Below are 24,499 nucleotides of genomic sequence, written 5' to 3'. Positions count from 1 at the left end.
GACAAACAGCTATGAAGTTTTAAGTGACACCAGACGCTTGGTTTAAGTGGGTACTTTTAAAAAATGTAGAGGACTTGTGAACGGACCACATGGCGCTGACGCTCGTGCTCAGTCCTGTGGTTGTACCAGGGCTCATCTCGATCGGGCGACCACTGCCACGCGTACTTCAGAACAGTGTTGATTACCGCTTTACTGATCAAGATGCACAAGTACACTATGAGGAAGGCATTCATCGACCTGCAGAGAGAGAAAGAGAGAGAGTATGCGTAAAGAAGGGTGCATTTCAATTAACCAGTTCAAAGAACGACTTTCAATCATGCAGTGAAATGAGCTGGGACATTCATCATACTTTTCCACAGCAGAGCGCTTCTGAGATTTAGACTGGTAATTAAGTGCCATCTTGGTCTCCATGCCAGTGTAGACTGCAACAGCTGAAGGCAGAGACAACAGTGAGTTACAAATGCAGAAATGATACCAGCATTTCTTCAACTGTTGTAAAACATTCAGGAGTCATTAAGCAAAGTGAATCCACATCAATACCATAAATATGCTGTGTGTTCTTCAGTGTGGCTCCTCTAAGGAGCAAATTCTCAGCTCCAAGTGGTCTGCAACAATACAATTAAGATGCTGGTGTTATTACAGAGAAAACAATTGAAGGCAGTTGGCATTAAACCCTTGAAACACACACACTCACTCACACACAAAGTGAACACAAACCTCGCCACAGGCTCTTCTTTGTCCTTGTAAATATTGATACGTCCCACAAATCTGTGAAGAAGTCAGTGCGATGTCAAAACAAGACCCACACAGTGACGAGGACGTATCTTGTAACAGGTTTGTGTATAAAGATGCATCAGTAAGCATGCGTCCCACTCACTTGTAGAGGTCAGGCTGCGGTTGTTCACATTCAATAGTGGCATGTAGCGAATCCACCTCCTGCTCTGTTCTAAAGGCCATGGTATCTGGTATAGCATAATAGGTCTGAGACAGAAAAGGTGCCGGAGAGGGGGAAGAAGAAGACAACAAGAGGAAAATGTCACCCACAGTCGCTAATGAGAAGAGCCTCTGCCTCAGCAGGTTCACTAAATGACTGAGGGGAAAAAAAAAAAAAAAAAAAAAAAAAAAGGCAGCGAGATGAGTCGGGTGCTCTTGGGTCACCAGGGGACAGCATGCTGGGATGGTGAACACATCAGAGGGCTGCCCCGAGGGCATGTATGAGGAAGATGAGTTCAGTCGTCTGTTCTATACTGTGGGTAATACGTGTGTGTGTGTGTGTGTGTGTGTGTGTGTGTGTTTGTGTATGCATATGATCAGCCATGCATAAGATCATGTGAGTGACACCAGTGATCACCTATGGAGGAAAAAAATATATATATATATACGCAGTGCTGGTGGGCCAGTGTGTCACCTCGATCATTATGAATTTATGAGTAGGTGCATGTTGCCTGAAAAGTGCAGGGCTGCAGCCAATTACTGTTCTGATTAGTGAGTAAATCTATTGATTATTTTTTGTGAATAATCACTGACAGAAAACATGAGAAAGTAGAATAAATGGAAACATCACACTCCCGCTAAACCTTAAGGTTGCCTTCTTAAACTGCTCCGTTTTCTAGACCAACCAAAAAGATATTTCTCCTATTATTATTTGTTGCTATTATCAGCAACAAATCTGTACATTAGGGTAAAAATCCAGTTGTCTAAAGTGGCACGTGAATCAATTAAATTCATCGTTACATGGTCGCTACTTGTAGAATGGATGAAATGACAATAAATCATTGATACAATCATACTTCATTTATCTGCAATGTTCGCTGCTGTGTTCCAGTGGCAGTGTCACCAAATGAAAGGTCATTATGGCATTTCTGTTTTTCCTTCGTTTACACTGGTGTTCATAATAAACACGGGCATAATTTTATCCCTGTGAGCCAAAACCTCAGACTTGGGACAGCTCCAAACACTTCAACCTTTTCTTTTTTAAACGTTTAGATCTTCATGATGTCAAAGAGATAAGATATTCTTAATATGTTCATCTCGGCCACACAGCTCTGCCTGTGAGCACAGCAGGCCCGCCCACCTGCTGTTCAAATCTTCTATTTGTGGGGTCAGAAGAAAGTTAACTTAAGGGGAGTTAAACCTTTAAGAGAAGGGAGCCAAATGATTGGCACAGTTTAAAATAGATTAATCTTTTAAATACTGGCAGAGTCAGGGAGCTGGAAAATAGCGTAATAAATATGTAATAAATGAACATTTAGGCAAACAGCCAAAAAGTAGGGTTGCAAAGCAGCTTGCACGAGCCCAGCAACTGTGAGCAGGGTAAAGCAGCTTAAATAGTCCACTGCAGCAGATAACTAATAATAATTACAGGCAATGTTCACACAATTTAAAATCTGTAACACATAAGACTGTTCTTACTCCAGGTAATTAAAAACTCCCAAATTATAAACAGTAAGGTTTATAGGTTTACAGTAAAACACTGCAGAATAGTGTTGAGATTACATATTTACTAGAATGATGAACATGGTTGTGTTAGCTTCCTACATTTTTTCTTAATCAATATTATAATAATCAATAGTCCTGACAATGCAAACTCATGGATGTGAGATTGTTTTTTTCATAATACATACAATAATCTTTTCTCCGTATGCCTGGAAACAGTGATGCTTTCCTTTTTTTGTTAGGGAGACTGAAACAGTTTAGGGAGAGAATAATAGCATTGGATAATACTATTACACTGTTACATAACAACTGTTGTTCTTTGTGAGCAGACATGCATTGTTTGATTTCATAAAAGACATATTTGTGGTGATTTGGTGCTTCAGAAGGCCTTAACTCTGATTAATTTAAGGACCTATGTAAACTTCTTTTTTGACAGGAAATATAAAGACAAGTTGAAAACAGACTGATTCAAACAGTTTCACTAGTTGTGGCACCTTGTGACTAGACTCCCCGTCCAAGCTGGTGGTGGTGACGTAGCAGGTCCCATCAGGGCGGCTAGAGGAGAGAAGAATGAGGTCACAGGGGAACGTCTCATCTTCCTTCACCACAACGATGTCCCCCACCTGGAAGAGGACCAACAGTGGTGTCGATATCATTAATAATAAATACATAAACACAGAATTAGTGACAGGGACTGACAAACCTGTTAGAAATCCTTTACCATCTCTCTTTAAAAAAAAAAAAAAAAATCAGAAATTGCATAACGGATTATGCGAGCAGAGCAGCTTAAACTCTGATAAATCCCATCTCCACGGTGACCATACACATGACACACGCTCTCTGATTTTGCATGATTAATGTATTCATCATTATTCCTGCTCCCAATTCACACTTTAATCCTCTCTGATCTATGAAAGGAAGAAACCTTAGCACTAAAGAAAAAAAATCCCCCAGAAGACAGACACAGACAGCTAAAGAGAGGCAGAAAGACAGGAAAGAGACCGTGACAGATAAAGCCAGGCAGGAAACATTAAAATAAAAATAAAAAAAAGTATATTTGTGCATTTGGGCTTTCACTTGGTAGATCTGTGCAAACTATATACTGAGGTTCCCACATAGTCTGCATTAACTCTACTTTAAGAGCAGCAGACACAGCAGAAATGACATGTAACCAGCACCAATTACATATTATGAAAAAACAATGCTTCAAAACGAGAATGAATGTGTCGTTATTTATGAGTCCTTAATAAATTGGCAATGCAGTTTAAAAATGACCTTATTTTATTGTTTCAACAAGTCGTCAATTACTCATTTATGCTCTACCCTACTCAGATCAGCTGGTTGCTGTGTATGTGGCGGTCCAAACACGTAAACAGTAATGGAAAAAGGACTGGTTTTTATACAGGGATTTTCTACTTGAGCAGGCGAAGCACTTTATACAGCATGCCACATTCACCCATTCATACAAACACTGTTTTTTATGCTTCCTCTAAGTGTTTTCTATATTCTGATGAACGCTTTAGAGAGCAACTGGTGGTTCAGCATCTCACTGATGGAGACTGGAGCAGCCTGTCTACCTCGTGAGCTCCAGGCACTCCTGTGTCGCCAACAGGTAAGTTTTAGAGTTGTAACACCTATTACACGGTTGAAGGGTGTTTCTCCGCTCTCTTCTTTCCTTTTTTTTTTTAGCAGATAAATTAAGAATTTATCGGCTGCTATAACTGCCAATGCAGATTCATCAGCAGACTGATATTAGCACACACATAATATCAGTCAGGCTCTATTCTATGCATCTACATTTTAGGTGATGGGCTAGTATTATGCAGTCTGATGTTTTCATTCATACTTGGATGATACAGGACAGATTACTGCAGAGCAGCATGCCAGCTGAGTGACACTAGTTTATATTTTTCACAGAAATATTGGCACTCGCCCCTGCATTTGGTACCACGAGCAGCACTGCTGTAAATAAAGCCACACTAATAAATGCAAATTAATGAGCCTTATTTCCACTATTACCTCGACACAAGAGTGTTTTCATACAGAAAGAGGTGTAATGGCTCTATGAAAAGAAGAAGAGTTAATTTGTGCATTAAAGTGAACAGAATCGGATAGTGGGCTGAGACGATTCCTTGAGTCGTATTTCAATAAAGAAGACTTAAGGGAACAATGGTGGTTTCACCTGAAACGATAATACTGGAATAACGTGAAATCCTGTGTGAGCTGAGATGGAAAAGATGGAAACATTAAAAAAACAAAACAAAAAAAAAACTACCAGTTGGATCAAAGATGGGATTTGAAATTATGAAAATCATTTGCAGAGGGCAAACTGAATCACACCACCAAACAGAGATTTACTGTTGCATCAGAATGACAGAAGAGAACATCAGAGGATGATGACAGGAATATCCTAAATCGTGAAATACATCAGTCGTCTTCGTCCTCCGAGGGTCTTGCGTGCTACACCAGGGGACAATCTATCACAGCTTCAGGGAAATTAATTGGTGGGAAAGTGAAGAGAGAGCAAAAGCAGCAGTAAAGAAAGTTCGAGAGGACTGCAGAGAGGAAGAGAAAGGGGTGGGGTGGGCTGGTGAGAGCGACAGTTACAGGGAAAAAAAAGTGAGCTATGCAGCAGAACAGCAGTGTTGCTTTGTGGCCTCAGGTGCTATGCTGCTCTAATGAGGCCATTCTTACCCGTAGCTTGTGACTCTGTGTCCTCACCACCTTCCCCTGCTGCACCACGTCCACCGGACACTCGTTTATAGAGCAGTCAGCTTTGTGTCTGAGCCAATCCTCGTAGCCCTGAGAGAGATGCAGCAAGTGGGTTGCAGCAAGGGAAGGGATAGAAAACGAGATTGTAAGGGGAGGCGGAAAAAAAAGGAGGAAATAAATGTATGTGTGTGTGTGTGTGTGTGTGTGTGTGTGTGTGTGTGTGTGTGTGTTGGCAGTGGGGAAACAAAGAATATAGACTGTTGTACAAGCAGAATTGGGGCCAGCACCAGATCAAGAGAGAGGGGAGCAAGAGGTCAAAGTCATACACAGTAATTAATTAGCATCGCACTTTCTGAGCTTGGTGACCCGTTTCCTGGATTTGTAGCCAATGTGTCATGTTTTAGATTTATGTCCTAGTAAAGCTCTGGCTTCCTGAGCGAGAATAGCTCTATCTATCACTGATAGTACCCCATCCCTCAGTACTGGGACGGAACGGAGAGGATGCATCGCCCAGAGTCACGGGATCCTCAGCTCGAGTGATTAACAGAGGAGACCATTCATGATCATATTTCTCACATCAGCAGACAGATTCAATGGCATGCCCCTTTGCTGGGAGTGGAATGTGTATATACAGATAATAGAGCAACGGAGAACGGAGAGTGCGTGGGTATTTGAGGCCAGCAGTTGATGCGTATAGAGGATAATCGTGGGCAATTTTTCTTGGACATATAAGCACATTTGTGAGCGTCCTACCTGTTTGATGGCGGTGACCGTGATAACAAAGAAGAGGGGCAGGCCACTAGTGACTGGGCTGGTGGGGGTGTCGATGATGAGCTGCAAGGGAAAGAAACAGGAGGAGGAAGACGTAGAGTGGGGGGGTGGGGGTTAAGAAGTGGCCACAAATAGAAGATAGGATGCCAAGTAAACAGCACTGTTTCAATGTGCTTGGTTTTAAAAGTGAAGAGCTTTTAAAACCAAGAACCAGATCTTCAAGCTGGGGATCAAATTTGATCTTTTCCTTTAGGATTAACCATGCTGGGATAGTTATGATCAGTATATTTAGGTGTATACACCCCTACAGTTTCAGAGACACATTAAATGCAGCAAGCAATGTCATTATTTTAGTTTAAAATTTTTTATTAAATTACAAACACATCCTCAGCACGCCCCATCATCAATAAATGCATGCTCCCAGTCTGTGGCCATGTTTCAAACTCCTCTATCAAGGCAACTGCTGGAAGAGAAATTGCCTTAATAGACCGGAACTATTAACTATTTGACTATTATCAATAGTCCATCCTTGCATTGTTATTCAGCCACTATATTTGATACAATGTGGCAGCTCAGAAGAAGAAGAAAAGCTTCTGACGTACAGAGAGAGCACTACAACAATCCATTCGAGAACGTTGACTTTGCACATTTGCATTAGCCTCAGATGAGTGAGTGCTCTTATTTTGAAATATGTGAACGATAAGGGAGTTTCTAAACAGCTATCAGCACTCATATGATTAAACAGTGCAAACAGCCACATAATGAGACAGCACCACTGTCACTTCTGGCAATTATGAATCAATTCAAGACTCTTAACAAATGTAAAATCAGCAGATTCTAAAACAACCAGAGATCCATATTACAGGTGGAAATCAAAGAGTGACACAAAACACTATTACTGTTTCCAAAGAACTTGTGAAGCTGTGTTTAAAAGAAAGAAACCAAACCCCCCAAAAAGAATTTGGAAAAAAATGATTTGCTAATTCTACAAGGACAGAAATGTGGCATAAACATACAGTATCTTCTACAGAGAGTGCACAAACATGCAGTGCCTACAGTGCTCGCACAGTAGGCAGATTAAAGAGATGTGGAAAAATAATTGTCATTAATAAAGCCGAAATCTCACCTGAACCAAAAATATGACCAAAAAGTAAAAGTTAGCGATTCTTCTGAACTGCTCAAACAGGTTCTTGGGAATGAAGTTCCAGAAGGTGTACTGTGGAAGAGAGTAACGGCAAAATTACTATCAAGGCATTTAGAAGAAAAGAAAAGCAAACATCGTAACAGTCCCTGTGCCAAAAAACAATGATAAAGACAAAAAAAGTAAAACATCCTTTAAAAATGAAAGAAACACAGCTACAAAACAGGATTACTTGGTTGCCTGAGTATAAAACTAACGTAGCGTGATGATAAAAAGTGTTACAGCAGTGACTTGTGGGCTGAGGACCGCTCACCTTGGAGGACACAATGCGGTTGTCGGGATAACGCTGAGGGATGTACGCCTCAGCTCCTGGAGGGGGTTCTTTATGCCCAATATACACCGTCCGACTGTCCACCCAGATCTCCTCCCCGACACACTGCAGAAGAAAGAAATAACATACAGATATAAATAGCAATAGAAGGTAGGGACAAGAAACTGGGTTATATCACAAAGTGTCCACTTACAATTAATGACCTCCTTGCTATTATCTGGCTTACATCAATTGAAACGATGCAGCTGAATAACACCAACATTTTACCAGCACCTCCTTAAAACATGACTTCACAACGTAGAAGCATAGTTTACCGGTATATGAGCAGCCAGTATACATTATTGTAGATAATATACAACTAATCAAAAAATTCTTGCAAACAGTATTTATAATTTTTTTTGATTAGGATCAAGAAAAACAGAGTCCTAGAAGAAAAACTGCAACAGAATGTTACACAAGACTGTGTTGCACGACTTCTGTGACTTCTTTTAACAAACAACTTTACAGAGAAGACAAGCCAAATTGAAGGATGTGTTAATGTTTGTGATGCATGTAGGTGGGTTCGGCTCTGAGTCACGGTACAGTGGATTTGTCATTTATCTTTTTCTTCCTGCAGAACAGTCAGGATATTCTGCAGTCAGCCCTCTGCTCCATCTTTCGATTACTCTCTTCCATCTGCACAGGTCCAAAACACAGCTATGTTGTTGCTCTTACAATTTTCAACTGATTCAGTGGCTTGACTTTGAAAAATTAAATACACATCAGTTCCCGTGCATGCAAACCATCCCCAGGGCTTAACAGAATGCACTGTGGGACTTCACCGCAGCACATTTTTTCTCAGAGATGTCCCACATTAAAAGCTACTGCAGTAACAGAGCTCTCCGAGACAAAACAAGAATCACGAGACCAGGATTTGGCTGTTTGTGTCTACACGAGTCCTAATGTTTTGGCCTGAGTGGGCAGCACTAGCGTAGACTTTGGCAAAGCGGCTGACCTGACACAGCTCAAAGCAGAAGTGTTGACCATTAGCAGAAAAGTTCTGGAACAAGCACTTTAGAGGAAGTAGCGCTTCACTGCTTCAAACGTCCTCAACATTTTGGCAGAGACGTAGCTCATTATTGTCAGTGAGAAAAAAACCCCCAACTTCTAATACATTTGTGCTCAGTCCACAGGACGTACATGTCCCAAATGTGTTTCCTGTCAACTTAATCCACAAGTTTTAACAAGTATAAGACGGCCCAAAAGATCAAATGAAGGGTAATGCAACATCACAGTGAATTCAATGCAAGGTGAGACACCCAAATAGCTAACTGCAAAACTTAAAAGCAAAGAAACCCAGATCCTGGCATCAGACGCTTGGCAGTGAGATAAAAATAGACACAGATCCAACAGTGTCAGCCGACTGGAGACCCCTCCAAACTATTACGGGGTGGGGGAGCAGCATGACCCAGACAAACACTGAAAATTTAAAGAAACCGAAAGAAACTCAAAGTAAGGCAGAAACCGAAAGCAGCAAAAGCAGAGAGCAGGAAGAAATCAGCAACAACAGATTTCTACAGAAGAAAAAGGGTAACAAGGACAAAGAAAAGGATGTATAGGGAGAGTAACGGGGAGAGAAGGTGGGGCTGAGAGCAAAAATAGAAGCAGTTGTCACTGACATGATGCAGCATGTGCGAGTAATCTTTCATTTATTTATTTTTTGTAAAGGGAACTGACTAAATCAAACAGCTGTCCTGGTAATATTAAGCCACCTAACCTTGAGCCTTAGTTGTTTACTTTAAACGTCTTATAAATACCCGACATAACCATGATGTGCAAAGAAATTTCATGTTCTGTTATAAATACCGTAATAATATTTCTTTCTATATTCAGTTTTTTTAAGCTTTCCACTCTTCAACTGATTTAATACCAAAACAACAACAACAACAACAACAACAACAACAACAACAACAACAACAACAACAAAAACTTGGTTACAATCAAACTCTCTGACCATACAGTACATTTGATGGTTTAATATTAAAAACAGTGTATTGGACCAAGGACAGCTTTGTACAATTTGTTATAGTGCTTGCATCAAATCAAGCTAAGGATGTGATCCATTCAAAGGACAAACCGGGGATCTAAATGGGAGGCTGGAGAATAGAAAGCACTGTCAACTAAAAGGGCAATTTCCAAATACTCCTAATTTGGCATTCCAGGTTTTTCCTGCTATAGAAAGGGCCTTTGGTGGGAGGTTCACTTTATTTGACAAGAGGAAGCTACTTTCAGCTGGTCCCTTGTCACATGGGGTAGTTCCACATATTTGATTTGACAGAGTTTGGCCTTTTGAACCAGTGACCTTTCAGTGGCCAAGTAAATGCATAAACCATGTGTATTTTTCACCTTAATTGACAGCAATAAAGAGACCAAGCAGGACAAAACACAAACTACAGGAGTAGATAAAAGTCTGAGCCTGGGTCACCTGATCCAGCCCCAACTATAGGTTTGATCGAAAAGGAAGTCTAATCATGTATGAGGGTGTTTATCTTCCAAATCTAAACTGAGAGCTGATAACACACATGAGAGGAGGCTGATAGTTGAAGGTTCTGGCTCCCCTTCTACTTTTGGTAACTCACAAAGTGCTCAGTTGTGGATAATATGGTGATATGAAATCTTTACGATGTGACTGACCCTGATCGCTCAGGCCTTTAAATGTGAGGAGAAGGACTTTAAATTCAATTCTGGATTTAACAAAGAACCAGTGAAGAGAAGTCAGTAAGAGAGAAATGTGATCTGTCTTCCTGTTAGTGCTCTTGCAGCAGCATTTTGGTTCAACTGGAGACTTTCCATAAAGCTATCAGGAAAACCCGACTATAAGGAATTACAATAATCTAGCCTCAGATTCGTTATGCATTAGTGGGAGTTCAGGTTAAAGTTTTGCACTGTAGTCAGGACAAATGTGGAAAATGGTCATTGCTATTTCAATGCAATTGCTCGCTTACATCTTAAACATTCTAATATTTACTTCTGTCTATTTCTACATCGTTTCATCCAGTCTTCAAATCCACAGTTCTCTGAATTCACCATCCATCTCCCCCATATTTCTATCTGCAGTGTTTTCTCCCTTTGTTCCCACCATCTCCTGGCAGCAAGTGTCACATTATGACAGCGTGACTGTGGGAGAGGGATGGAGGAAGACGCAGAGAGATTGCATTGTGGTGTGCAGTTATCTGATCATTAATCCTCACTGATCCGTATCAACCCGTGTCCCACAGCTCCCTCTTCACTCTGCTGCTCCAACAGACAAAGTGGCTTGGTGGCTGGTAGCAGGACATGGAGGCTTTGTCTTTATTAACAACCCCAACCAGCAGAGCGACGGGTCTTACATCACCATCAATCATCAACAATGACAGGATATACTTTATTACAGCAAAGAATAAAAAATTAAATAAAAGAAACCACCACTACAACTTTCCCTTTTATGTTTCTGCACTGGGTGAAGCACTCCTATTAGGTAGGTGCTTTGCCATTTTTTTAGAATTCGAAATGCTGCTTTAGAAAGCCATGAGAGTATTTCCAGATCTAGCATTGTGTAATAATGTGCCTACCATTCACAGAGGCTTTGCTCCATAAGCACTTAACGGCACCATGAATGCATATATTTTCATTACGAAAAAGCTAACTCGACCCCAGCAGTGCCATCTATGCCACCTCTGTGATGCGGTGCCTTTCTACTAGAGAGGGGCAATAAAAGACATACGCCATTAACTGGCTTGATTAAATGGTCATGTCTCATACTTCCTCCACTGCCGAGTCATGCTGTGCTGCACGCAGCATGTTTAGCAGTGATCCCTCATTAACCGACAGATCAAATTCCTCTGAGCGAGCCTTACCTTAATGAACTCCTCATGCTAACATAGAATGGACAACGTACACAACTCCAGAGCAGGATGTGATGCTGTTTAGCTTTATTCAAAACAGAAGCTATAACTAGACCATATTATTAAGCAATTTTAGCTCGTTTTAAAATATATATTGCGACAGAGCCTCAGAAATGTTATCTTTGAGTATTATGTGGATGCTACAGTGACTTCATGCGTAACTGTCTCTTATCACCTGGTGCATTTCTTTAGTTTAATTGGCACTGTTCAACTTTTAATTTTACTGCTGCCGTAACCCAACGATATTAGCCATCTAATGGACTCTGTTGCACTCTAATGAGCAAAGCAAGTAATTCTGTGTAAATTTGGGGGGGTAACACTAAAACAAATGCAATAACCTATTAACAGAGGCTTTGAAGTCTGTTGTCGCACTGAACACGGATAACAAAAAGGAGCCTGAGGACCTTGATCAAAAAAAAAAAAAAAAAAAAAATGACACTCATTAGTCACTGATCACCACAGCAATACAGTACGCAGAGACTTCTACAGCATGTCTGCAGGTTCATTAGGCAAAGAGACAGATCACAGAGGCTTCATTATAATGGGTAGAGATCGAACATGTAGGATTTTTTCCCTCAATTTAATGCTCTGATACAACATTAATCAAGTGATTATGAGACTGGATTAGTGTCCCAGAAAATATCCACAGTATCCTCTTGGAGTTTTTTATTTGGTTCAATGAGACTTATTAGACTCTGCTGTTTATCAAATTTATTTTTTGGGGGGTACAAAGTGAAATGAAAAAGGAAGTGGTAAAATTAGGAGAGAGAACACGGCTCCTAAGGACAATATGGGCATTTAGGCATTCTAATCATTCATTAAAAATAGTGTTTGGGACAAATAAATATACAGGTGCAAACAAACAAACAAACAAAAAAGGGAATGGTGACCCTTCAGCCCGCGCACAGCATTTCAAAAGCATTAAAGAGCCACCGGATACCTCATAACACAAACACCGGCAACATTATCAAAGGATAAATATGAGCTGATTACTTTAACATGACAACATTTGTATTCTGCTGTTGTCCCAGCTTCCTCTCCCACTTCAGCTCGCTGTGATCCAACAGTTACATAAGTCTTTAATCCAGCTGTGCTACTTCTCCTCTCCCTCTCCTCTCTCCTTTTCCTCCTGCCACCCTAATCTGCATCCAAAAAAAAAAAAAGAAAAAAAAAAAACCCTCTCATTTTGTCTGCGTTTAACACTGACACGACAATACAGGCTTGAAATGGTGTGTCATAAAGAAAACGTTGTCTTTGGGCCATGCTGTGAGACTAAAAAAATTTTTTTTTTTTTTTTAAAAATCACTCTTATTTGCCAGCACAAAAGATGTGTGACTGTTTCCTCTGATATGCACACAGATCAGCGGGCAAAGCTCAACCCCAAACACAAATCCTGTGTGTTTTTGTCACCTACAGCTGCCATTGCTCCACCAGTGCCCCATCTCCAAAGGGTGCAGCAGACAGGAATAGACTGCCCTTAACTGTTTGTAGCAGTGATGTGGCAAACAGTAATCTAGCAGGCTGTGTTCTGCCTTTCAACACCAGTCAGGACTCAAAGGGCTGTAAAGTTGCTAGAAACCCTTCTTAAGCCCTTCAGCACGCAAGGTGCTGCTGGCACCTTTTTAATCAAAAGGGAAACATCGCTGGCCTTTCTCTTTTTATCTGCTGATTTTGTGCGAGGTCTCAGCATGAATAACAGTTTACATTTAGAGATAAGATAGAAGAGGGTTAGGATAGCAGGGGGGCAAGGGTAAATTACAGCTATATACAGCACAGTGCAGTGGCAATAAAGCAGATACAGTTTCAAATATTGAGACCCTGAGAGGCTGTTGTGGAAGTTAAAAGCATGAGGACATAATTACGCTATTACATGGCATCAGCTATTTCTAATAAGTCCAGCCCCATACACACGAGCACTATCTTATACAGATTATGACCTCATGCAGTTCTCACAGTTTGCAACAGTCTAAGGCATCACTCCATCTCTATTATTACCAGATGAGAAAACAGCACTGAAGAGGAAGGGGAGCGGAGACCGAGAACACACATAACACACATACACACACTCAGAGCACAGGTGGTCCTTTTACAGATAAATTTAATTATAATAAAATCTCTTCCTGCAACGACTGCTAACATACCAGAAGAAGTCTGTGTGCACACTCATGCACCTATCAGCCTCTATATCTCAATGCATGAGGGCTCAGCCATTCTTTTATGCAAAAAAAAAAAAAAAAAAATTTAACAGACTTAAGTTGTTGTTCCATTTAAACGTCACGCACCACAAAATCTCATGACACCACAGTTTTCTTTCCCGACATTGTTTGCCATGGTGCACAGGCTCAATTCATCCGCAATTTTTCAGCCAGGGAAGAGGTGAACGAGCATGGCTGAATGCAGTGCATTCCGAGTTTTCATCTAATTATAAAGGCGTATGCAACAGATCTGAACTATTAAAGCAATGAGCAATATTGTTTTGAGGTCTCTACAATACTTTGTAGTGTCACTGACCAACTGCCAACATGTTTCAGTGATTTTATAGTTTTTAATGACTCTCTGTTGAAACAAAGACACCTGAAACAACAATGAAAATTTGTATTTTTTTTTTAATCTCTAACAAAACTAGGTTACACATATATGGCATTGCAATGCTGTCCAGAAAAAGCAGGAAGCTCAAAGAGCAGAGTAGCAGAAATGCTTCAAGCAAGAAATCCTGAATTGATGACAGTAAAAATAAGGAAACTAGTTGCAAAAGCAATGGCTCAAAAACTTGCCCTGTGGATTAAAGTGGGCTAAATCAAATTTGCATCCTCTAACGGCCAAAGAACATGCAGTCTTTTTTAAACAACACTGATAAATAATTAGAGGGCTGGCTACATTTGGGCAGCAACCTCAACTTGGGTGTACTTGGCTCCATCTGGACTAAATAAAAACGGCTTGGACCCTGTCCTCATCTCATGTAAGGATGTAAGGTTTGTTACTACTACGCACCCTCATTACCCGAGCATCTGTTCTGAATACGGCAGGGTTAATAGAAGGTGATACACAACTAATAGGTGCCAAGGCAGTCATCATCCATCCCTCCAGTTGCAAATCAATATGCAGAGGATTTAATTTGTGATTAATTGCGTGTCTATTTAATATTGCAGGATGCAATTGGAAAAAAGAGCGAGGGATCGTAATGATGATGACCTCCCTCCCAGATCTGATTTCCCCTGATATTAGCCCTGCTGAAACATCAGTCAAGCTCCACGCACACTGTCGCTGGCCTGCTTCGCGCACATGTGCACACACATAGACACCAAGGGGTACGAAACAGGCTTGAATGATGAGAAAGATAACTCGATACACACTCGGCTATCGTCACTGCACCTGAGCCAGATTTAAGGTCACGGGAAAGGGCCACAGACGGTAGCAGATTTACCAATGCTCTATAGGTACACAGTCTGATGAGCATCACTGGGCCTGTCAAAGCAGGTTCCTAATAGTCATTTTTTTCCCCCTCTAATTCAGGCTCCCACCGACCAGCTGCCTCATGTCCCGATAGATGATCAGTGGCTGTTGATGACAGAGACTGAGACCAGACTAACCAGTAATATTATTACAGCTTGCAATCATTACTGTGTGGATATTTCCTGCTCACAAGCAGACCTGATTGCTCATTAGAGATAAATGATGAAGCTTTGATGGCCTCGCCTTTCTTAGAACCTCATTAACTTAACCTGGGCAACTTCTATCAAGCTAGAGGTGTAAGACATGGCCTCTCACTTCCATTGAGTCCCAGCCATGAGGAAGTTTAGTATGCATGCATGCATTTTTTTTCTTTAATTCTACACATTCACCAGTCATCACTGCATCTGTAACTACTGGAACATTCTCCATTCAGCTCCACAAAAACATCGCAAAGCCCACAGCCACCGGCCTGTGCCAAACCCCCCAAAAACAAAACAAAAAACAGCTAGAGTCAAATGTGTATTATTGCAGGAAGTTATTTATCACTCTCACACAAACCCTCTGAGCAAATGTACACGCAACACGGTTTTAGGTGCAAAAACCAAAGCCATGAAAACGTGTGTCAGAGCACTTCCAGTCACCGAGCTACACTTGTGTGACAGTGTTGACAGACACACTGGGGGCCTTACGTATCTGCTGATGATATTCCGGAGCAGGCTGAAATCCATCCTTTACACGGCTACACTGCGCGACAGAGACGTTCAGCTCTCCCTGGATGGATCTTCGTAAGCGCTACCTCGTGTAGATCTTTCCACGAGGATCCATCGCTCACCTCCTCCACCGTCGCCGCCGCGTGTCTGCGATAACGAGGAGCAGCGGTCTCTCAGTCACTCGGCTGCTCTGATTTTCATGGCATCCCTGGGAAGAGCCATGCAGCCCCCAAGAAATTACAACGACCCCTCACCAGCGCTGCTGGCTACATTTTACACTGAATTTTCAGCGCTTGCAAACCTCCAAACCCGCGGGTGTTCTTGCAGGGTGCTCTCCGTGTGACGAGTCCTTTTATTCTTGCAGGAGACGGTCCCTCGTGGAGTCTGTGTCCTGCTCTGTGTTCCCAGCGGTGGCCCTCGATGTAGCGGTGCTGCGAAACGTCCAAAGCGCTCATCTGTCAGATGACTACGCTGCGCGTGCGCAATGGCATGTCTGGCGTCCCCTGGGATATTATATTGAATGCTGCACCGAACGAGCGACATCCACATGCAGAAGCACGAGAGGGAAGAAAACGAGCACAGGTCCAACATCATAAACCCCACGTCCTGAGATCACAGCACGATTAAGCCTGTTAGACCTGGACAACTTTAGGTCAGTCTGTTTTAAAGATGGACCATTTAGTTGGAAAGAAATGCTTACTTAAATAAATAAATAAGCATAATCAAAATTAGAAAATACTCTACTAAAATTCAAACATTCAAACTGCAATCACGTAAAAATGTACATATAAAATAAGCAGTTGCTCCTCTCCATTAGTAGACTGTTATTATGCAGGAAAATGGAATTTACTTATGGCATATTTCAAGTGCTTATTACAGAGTGCTGTGCAAACGTTTTGACATGCACCATCGTGCAAACATTAATGGAAATGCAGTATATAAGGCAATAACAGAGGTTGTACAAATGTAATGAGCTTGATGGTCAGTATTTGGTATCACTATCGTCATTCTTTAACACAGCCTGAAATCTTAGACAGGCTTTCTTGTAATTTCTCTAAGTAGTCTTCTGGAATAGTTGACATGAAGGACATTCAAAGCCCTTCTCTGGACACTGGCTGCCCTTTTCTTCAATAATGTTAAAGTGCAGGCTCTGGGGAGTATAATCAGTGACTGATAGTGTTGCATTGTATGATTTTTCTGTCTAGGTATGCTTTTATTGCACTGGCAGCATACTCTTTCCAGATGTTATATCACAGTGGATCAAAATCTGGTGGTACTTTTCCATCAGTCTTGACAAGATACCCAACACTAATGGCTGCAACGCCTCTCCAAACCAGGACAGAGCCTTCACTGTGTTCTACAGATGGGTGTAGATGCTCACAGCTGTACCTCTGTCCTGACCTCCTCCGTACATATTTACAATGATTTGAATTAAAAATTTGGATACATCACTCCATAAGACCTGTTGCCACTGTCAGCATATCTCCATTCCACAGCTTTTTTTAAAGAGACACGGCACAACACGCTGAGATATGCCAGTTTGTCAGATGATAGCTCTTTGGGAATCACCTTGTTGCTGCAGAATTTTATGCCTCTCAAACTATGTTAACTTTAGATTCATCAAAAAATGGGAACAATTGTGTGTTTTTGCAATAGGCTGCTGGTAACAAAGTTCGTAAACATACCATTTAAAATTGGTTCTTTGCTAGGTTGTCTGTTATGTGTAGAGTATTCACCTGAAAATGCTCAGGTACAAGGACTAGACAGAAAATGAGTGAAAAAGCAGCCAATGCCCAAAGAAAAAGTTGGCTGACTATTGCTTTTAAAATTTGAATCTGCAATTATCTCAGATTTACAGCTATTTCAAGTACAGCAATTAAGTTAAAGTTCAGAAAAAGACCATTTAATTAAGATGTGCCAAACATAGAGCAAAGCCAGGTCTGCCACATTATCCAGTCCTGAACACTGGATACAGAAATTAAATGTTTCAGAGAAGCATTTTTTTTTCACTGTTTTTCTTTGAGAATGGATCATGTCATACAAACTCAATTTCATCCAGTATTGTCACTTTTACCATTCTCTTACTGACAACAGAAAGACATTACTCATTGACCAGTCATTCCACACAAAGGTAAGATGGATGAACCCAGGAGTTGTGACCACTTACTTTTTTATCTGTTCACAAGAGGATGTGTTTATATGTATGGACAGAAAATCTTCAGAAAAATGAGTCATGAAGGAAGAAGACCCAAATGTTGTCCAGAATTCAAATCTTTCCTCCAGAATGATACCATTCAGTGGAGCAAACAATCTAATTGAGGAGTAGGCAAACAACACAAAACAAGTCCACAAATCAGTCCAGAGGCCACACACAAGAACAAACGAGAGGAACCCTGGAAAGCAGGTAAGAAAACTGCAGGTATACAGACGAGGCTGATGACTGCTGTGGCAGACAAAACACAGGCGACACTAACAAGGGTGATCTGAACAATCACACAGGGACAATGAACAAAAACAGCAAATAAAACTCACAGGAATACCCGAAGACCAGTGATAACAAAATAAATCAGGAAACGACTTGATGGGAGAACAACCTTGTTATGTTTATGCAATGGTTTTACTGGTCGAGCCTGTGGTCTGAGCCACACGTGTCCTGTGGTCTAAAAGGATGTCAGCAACCCTGACCTAACTTTCTAGAAATAATTGCTCAAATGTGCCAGGAGTGAACAGTGTTCTTATTTCATGTTTTTAATAGCTCAACAAGAAATAAATCAGAAGTACACTAGAACACACACAAATACAAAGTCTGCAGACAACCCAGCAGAAATCAGCCAGCTCTAAAGCACACAAACCTACAGGTGTATGCAGAAATAATATGATGAAGTAGAAACCTAAAATCTAAAATTAGCTCCACATCCATCTGAGGGCATAGATCTGGCAGCAGGGCAGAAACACATGATGTCTTCCCCAGATGCTTTTATTTGTGGAATTATGACTTTCAATTAGCACTGACGCTATTAATAATGCAGGGATCCAGCACTTTCATGTCTGACCTGCTAATGTTTAATGTGGCTGTTTACGTCCCTCAGGGCACTTAATGGCTGATGATGAGTCCACCTCAGCATGCAAATTACACAGTCTTCTGTCTTTATCGGCTGTGACAATTATATGCATGTTTAACGCCATTGTTATATGATGGAAGTATTCCTTCTTGCCTCTTTTAACCTTTGTTTTCCCACAAAGTGCTCATTGATAACAAGGTTTTAAGCTAGCTTATGAATGTCCCTACAGGAGGTATAAAATACTGTAGTGTATGCACTGTAATGTGTGCTATAAGGCTAACAGAGGGATTCCTGACTGATAAAACAATGTTTTCTTGTTCAAACACTATACCCTTGTTATAACAGGAGGAATGAATGAAAACCAAAAATCATTCTCCGAATAGCACATCTGGCTGGATCTGTTGTTTTTGTTTGTAACTGGCCTTAATTTCTAAAGTAAATGGGCCAAAAAAATGTACCAAAATTAGCAGCATATGATAATGTTTCTGCTGTTGTTGCTGATATCATCACATAGTTCACTGGCTGTAACTGTTCCCTCTGATAGGAAGAACTAGGTCATTGTTCATTTCTTCCTTCTGTCTTCTGCGTGGGTGAAAGACAGCAGCATATGGGGCAGTGGGTTACTTCTCTGTCGCCATCAGGCTGTTGTGGGCAGAAACTCTTTAACAATTAACTTTCCCTACAGGCTCAACACTATAGTACATTCAGTAGTTGCCATGTCAGTATCTTTTTATCATGTTTTAATGAAGTATGGAATAAAGTTTCTCATTTGCTTTATACATATGGATATAATCCATAGTCACATTGACTGATTCATTTGATTTACAGCAAGTTTGCCGGGAATCTTTTTCTGCTAAAGTAAAAATATTTGTTGGTATTGTAATAGCAGCTAATCTTGTGAGTCCTTCTAGCAGAAGGTTCTAGTATCAGTATCAGTAGTTCATAAAGTGATAACTGTTTACTGTTTTCAAATTACAGAGGATCTAATTATTCCAGTACACGAGCTCTGGTCGAATTCTTGTTGTCTGATCTCATTACAAAGTTTCAGTGTGTACTTTCGTGTTTTTACTGGCCGTAATAACAAAGTTATTATGTATTTACATATAGACCATATGGACAAAATTACTGGCCACCTACATTATACACCTAAATGAGCTGCTCAGCCACTGAAACCATCCCAGAAGCTCACAGTACACTGTTTGTGTGCTGATGTTAATGCAATAGGAGGTTTGGAGTGCTGGAGTTATTGAGGCGACTTTTACACACTTGTGTGATCTACCACTTTGTGACTGAGTTGCTGTGGTTTCCTTACATTCACCTTGCATTAAAACTGCTTCCAGTTGATCGTGTAGTATGTAAGAAGGAAAATATTTTATCGTATTACAGTAAGAAGTCTAAATCAAGCCAAAATTCAGTGAGCTCTTTAGTGCAACCGATTTTTTCACATATATTTATAAATGTTAAATGCATGACTAGGTGCTTGATTTTACACATGTGGCATTGGGAGTGCAAACACCTGAATTCAAAGATAAAGAAATGTGGCCCAGTACTTTTGTACATGTAGTGCATCATTTACAAAGTTGATAAATGCTATGAAAACACTAAAATGGGTGTGATTAAAGGCTTTGTGGTTTAAAGGTGCTTCATAAGTGTTTCTAACTGAAGATAGCTGGCTAAATATTCAAAAAATACTGTAAGTCATCGAGTTTCCATATGCTGACATGCAGTAGGGTAGCCAAACTACTAAAATATTTATAGAAAAACATTTTTACATAACTTTTTTATGTGTGTTGTTTAATCATTGGTGCTCTTGTTACATTGCAAGCAGCTGACAATGCACTGTTGTCAGCACTGGATACTATTATGCTGTAGATGTGAATTTGTTCTAGTATTGGTTTGCTGACACTGGACGTTAAACAATCTGTGAGAAATGGCTGGATCTTGTTTGAGACATACGTCTCTTCTCAAAAGCTATGCAAGGATAAGTATTTTAATTAGAACAACAATAATACATTATTTTAGGTATGTAGGCCTTAAACATAAAATGTTGACTGCAATTCTGTGATTTGTTTAAATAAATGTAAAAAGTGTTTGTAAAGCTTCAGTTGTAAGTATCTAATTTGTTTTCAGCACAAAATATGACAAAAATATGACATATGGGTTCAGTGGTTCTTTATTCATAGATAACATACTGATTCAAAAGACATCAAAACAAATAGCACATGAAAACAATCATCATCATGGCGCATTACTGTCCAGGCAGCTTGATAACTATGCAAAAGCAAGAAGAAGTGGACATATGCATAGGAAGCCTATTCTAAAAAGAAAGAAAGAAATGAAAACAAATACTTTACACTTTCTGTGGTGTTGTTAGACTTTCTCAAATTTGGTTATTTTAGGAGGGCTGTCTCCCTTGTTGTTATTTAGGCTCAATAACTTGGTTGAGATGTGAGATGACAGATTTGTGTGCTGTGTTTTCAGTGGGTGGAAACTTTTTAAACATGAGAAGAAATCCTGCTGGAGCAAAATCTGAGCAGTTGAACTCAGTGTTACAAGAGCATTAAAGTCAGTTATGTTCACACAGAAAATCTGCAGAACTGTGGATTTGTTTAACTTTGTTTCCTGGACCCGGGTAAACACAAATGAGGACAAAAGTGTAAATCACGCCTGGATGTGTGGGATAATAGTAGTGAACTGGGAGAATAACTAGTTGAGCTGTTGGCTTATATTCCTGTATATGCTGAACTGTCATCTTGTGCCTGCTTAAATAAAAATATCTCCACTATAAATTGATGCAAAAAAAAAAAATGTACAAACTAGTGCATTAAAATTCACTACTGCCATGACCTCAACTATGTCTTGCTGGGGCTGTTTAACTGTGCGTCTACATTGAAGATATCTTGGTTTTCATAAGGGAATGAAGGCTGGATTAAGATCAGTTTATGTCGGTGCATTATGAGCTTTGACAGTGAATGTTTACCACAGATCCACTATGGTTATTTGGGAAAATCAAAAGCTTAATAGATGGCTGGTGAAAGTTAACTGGAGAGCTTCAGCATGAGCACTCAGGAAACGCTGGTATATGGTGCCATCTAGGGGTCGCCGTGCAAAAGCACATTAGATGCCTCAACGTGCAACACGCTTATATCTGCCCCACGGCGCTGCTGGTGCAGATTCAGGTAATTTGGTAGCTAATTAATTGCTTTGATTAGCTGTAATTGGAGGGCCGTTGAAGCACGAGTTAACCCTGTATCATGGGAGAGCAAATTAACAGAAGGTAACAATTAGGTCTATAGTCTTTTGTCAGCCATTCGTTCATTCATGAAGCTTCCACGGTGTCAGCAACATCAGGCTGATGTGCTGTGACTTGACTGAATGAGTTTTAGAGTGTGTTTGGTGTGCGAGTGATTGCTCGGGTGAGTCGGTAAATGAATAAGTGAATCAGCTTTCGGGTTTCACTGTGACCTCTCGACTCGTGTCAGAGGTTAATGAATGTGGCTAATGCGGCTTGCGACACTGAGATCGTGTCAGTGTGCACGGTGCGCGCCGCAGGACGCCAGTGCCCCTCTGAGCAAAACAAAATAATAGGTGTGTTTGTGTCTCTGGCGGTGCTGATGCGCGTCACATGCCTTCTCTCCATGCCCGGTCCGGGTGCCAAGAGAGGGGCTTAAACCTGCGTCTGGAGATGGGAGCTGTGAGATCCCAGGGAACGGATGCTTGGCACCGTGAAATAGGATTTGGGAAGGACCGAAGCAATGAAGCGAGAGGGAGAAAAGCCACTGCCAAGTCCTCTCTACGGAATTGGTGCCCCCCTCCTCACCCCTTAAACACATTCAGTTTGCGCGCACACACACACACACACACACACACACACACACACACACACACACACACACACACACACACGTGGATATATGAAGAGCAGAAAGAGGGGGTTGTGAATGGAAAGAGAAGAAAATAGAGAGTTTAAGAAGACGAACAGTGTTTGGAGCAATATCATACAGTCAGTGAGACACTGACCTCAACATGTGTTCCTCATCGTAACCAACTCTTACAACTCTCTAATCCTGCCACGGTGTTGCCAGGTGCCTCCTGTTTGCTTATTCGTGGGTGTAAATGTCCGCAGAGGCATATGGCATACGTGTGTGCGTAGACTATTCCCTATAAGAGGCTGACAAGACACGGAGAGAAATGGGAGGGAGGGATAGCAATATAAGGGGGTGGGGCTCCTCACTTGGCTGTCAAATACTGTGATTGATTTCCCACCCTGTGTTATCAAGGCCAGCAGCCACAAGGATCCTAATACACACAAGCTATGAGCAGCCTCAATGCACCGAAAATAGGTCTATCAAGTCTCTCGCTCGCTCCCGCTCACGTGGTCATAACAAATATCTAATCAGCATAATTGGCTCTGCGTGCATCAAGCAAAGAGAGCAGAAGAAAGAGAAAACATAGTTGGCTCAGAGTGTCTCCAGTCTTGACAGTGTACGAGACAGAGAGAGAGAGAGAGAGAAAAAAAAACAGTTAGGAACCTGAGCACAGACGACTGAGGATGTGTGGAGTCACATTTCTACTTCATCTCACACGTTTATTTATCTCACTCGGCATGATCAGATCTGATCTGAGGAAAGCAGCTGAACTCGATAAGCCTCGCAGTCTAAGACAGACGGATGTTGTTCAAAGTGGGGACATCAGTAAAGAGTGAAAGAAAACTGGAGGCAAAAAAAAGTTAAACCCCTGTCTTCGTCACACTTTCTTATTCTCTTTCTGCTTCCACCTGTCTCTCCTTTTCTCACCTCTTGCCCCCCCGAATGATTTCTCTCTCATTCTGCCCCCCACCCCCCCAATTTTCTACAAAAGGACTTGTGCAATTTTGCCATTACTCATATTATTGCTGGTGGCTGCAAACCGAGTCTTGGCTCCATTCCTCAGGGGTAATTGGAAACTGCAGGTGTGAGAGGGCACATTAGCATACACAAGCCTTGCACAGCATACTGCTTCAACCCTAATGGCAGCATGAAAAATACATCTATCACGCTAATGCCGAAGAGACGGATGTGTTCTGTAGTTACACCACTGAGACCAGTCATAAAAATGCGATATCCTGTGGCGTTAGAGAGCCGGTGCACACTTTTTCCCAAAGTGCGTCTGTTTGTGCTTTTACCCGCCACGCAAAGAAAGAAAGAGGAGAAGGGGAGCGCGCATCTTGTAGTATGTTAATTTAAAGACAATGACAGGTGTATTTTTCAAATATCTTAAATATGTCACAAGTTATAGGAACTGTGGCTGAAAACATGCTGCTTTATGCAGCAAAAAAGGGGTTACTCTATGCACGGTGCCAAAATATGTCTCAGTATGCTGGCACAGGGGGCTTCAACCAGCAAACAAACAGCATTTACTGAACAATAAGTTACATTTAATGTGCAAAGTGTCAGTTGAACAGCAGCTACGGGTTCCAGATGATTGAGGTGACAAGAAGAATAATACCAGCCAGTGAAAATGATCAACCTTAAACTGAGCTGGTATTTAATGAAACAGGCAATAACCCAAAAAGGCTGTTTGGAAATTTCAGCATTTTAGAGACAATGTGATTGAAAAAGAAGCAGCTGAATACCTTACAGGCCATTCACTGAGGATAAACTATGAAATTTTGTCAACAATAAAAGCCTTTCTTGAAGCTGTGAAATGTTAGTATCATCTTAAATCAATCAGAGTGGCCAAATAACATCTCTTCAGATCTAATTTTGCCTTGAATATAAACAAAAACAAATGCATTTAAAAATTGCAACAATCTTTTCTCTTGAAGGTGTTTCACGAAATGACAGTAAGAGGGGAGAAGACTGCAGTTTTGCAAATGTATTTCTGTTATTGTTTAGCATTCAAAAATCCAACTTAATTTTATTAACTATATATCAAAATCACCTTAATCGCAATTTAGTTGCAAGCACATGTGCCAAAAC

The 24,499-nt window shown here is 40.9% G+C and overlaps 1 protein-coding gene across 4 annotated transcripts in view; it reads right to left on the bottom strand.

Moving 5' to 3' along the window:
- Window positions 1–15,950, bottom strand: part of LOC134645011 (phospholipid-transporting ATPase IH-like) — a 31,646-nt gene extending 15,696 nt beyond the window's left edge. For 2 of the 4 annotated variants that reach the window (XM_063498231.1, XM_063498234.1), the window contains exons 1-11: window positions 15,457–15,949; window positions 7,374–7,496; window positions 7,046–7,135; window positions 5,902–5,982; window positions 5,131–5,238; window positions 2,931–3,059; window positions 878–981; window positions 718–768; window positions 541–605; window positions 350–431; window positions 87–237 (exon numbers count right to left, since the gene is read on the bottom strand). In XM_063498231.1, the coding sequence (XP_063354301.1) occupies window positions 87–237; window positions 350–431; window positions 541–605; window positions 718–768; window positions 878–981; window positions 2,931–3,059; window positions 5,131–5,238; window positions 5,902–5,982; window positions 7,046–7,135; window positions 7,374–7,496; window positions 15,457–15,495 (1,023 nt within the window). In that variant the 5' untranslated portion in view covers window positions 15,496–15,949. Of the gene's footprint in view, window positions 1–86; window positions 238–349; window positions 432–540; window positions 606–717; window positions 769–877; window positions 982–2,930; window positions 3,060–5,130; window positions 5,239–5,901; window positions 5,983–7,045; window positions 7,136–7,373; window positions 7,497–15,456 lie in introns of all 4 variants that reach the window. The other 2 variants (XM_063498232.1, XM_063498233.1) reach the window with 2 other exon arrangements.
- Between the last annotated feature and the right edge of the window lie 8,549 nt (window positions 15,951–24,499).

This window comes from Pelmatolapia mariae, linkage group LG16_19, assembly GCF_036321145.2.
Source record: "Pelmatolapia mariae isolate MD_Pm_ZW linkage group LG16_19, Pm_UMD_F_2, whole genome shotgun sequence".
NCBI lineage: Eukaryota > Metazoa > Chordata > Actinopteri > Cichliformes > Cichlidae > Pelmatolapia > Pelmatolapia mariae.
The sequence above is the reverse complement of the archived record's forward strand: the minus strand, read 5'-3'. Positions and strand labels throughout refer to the sequence as shown.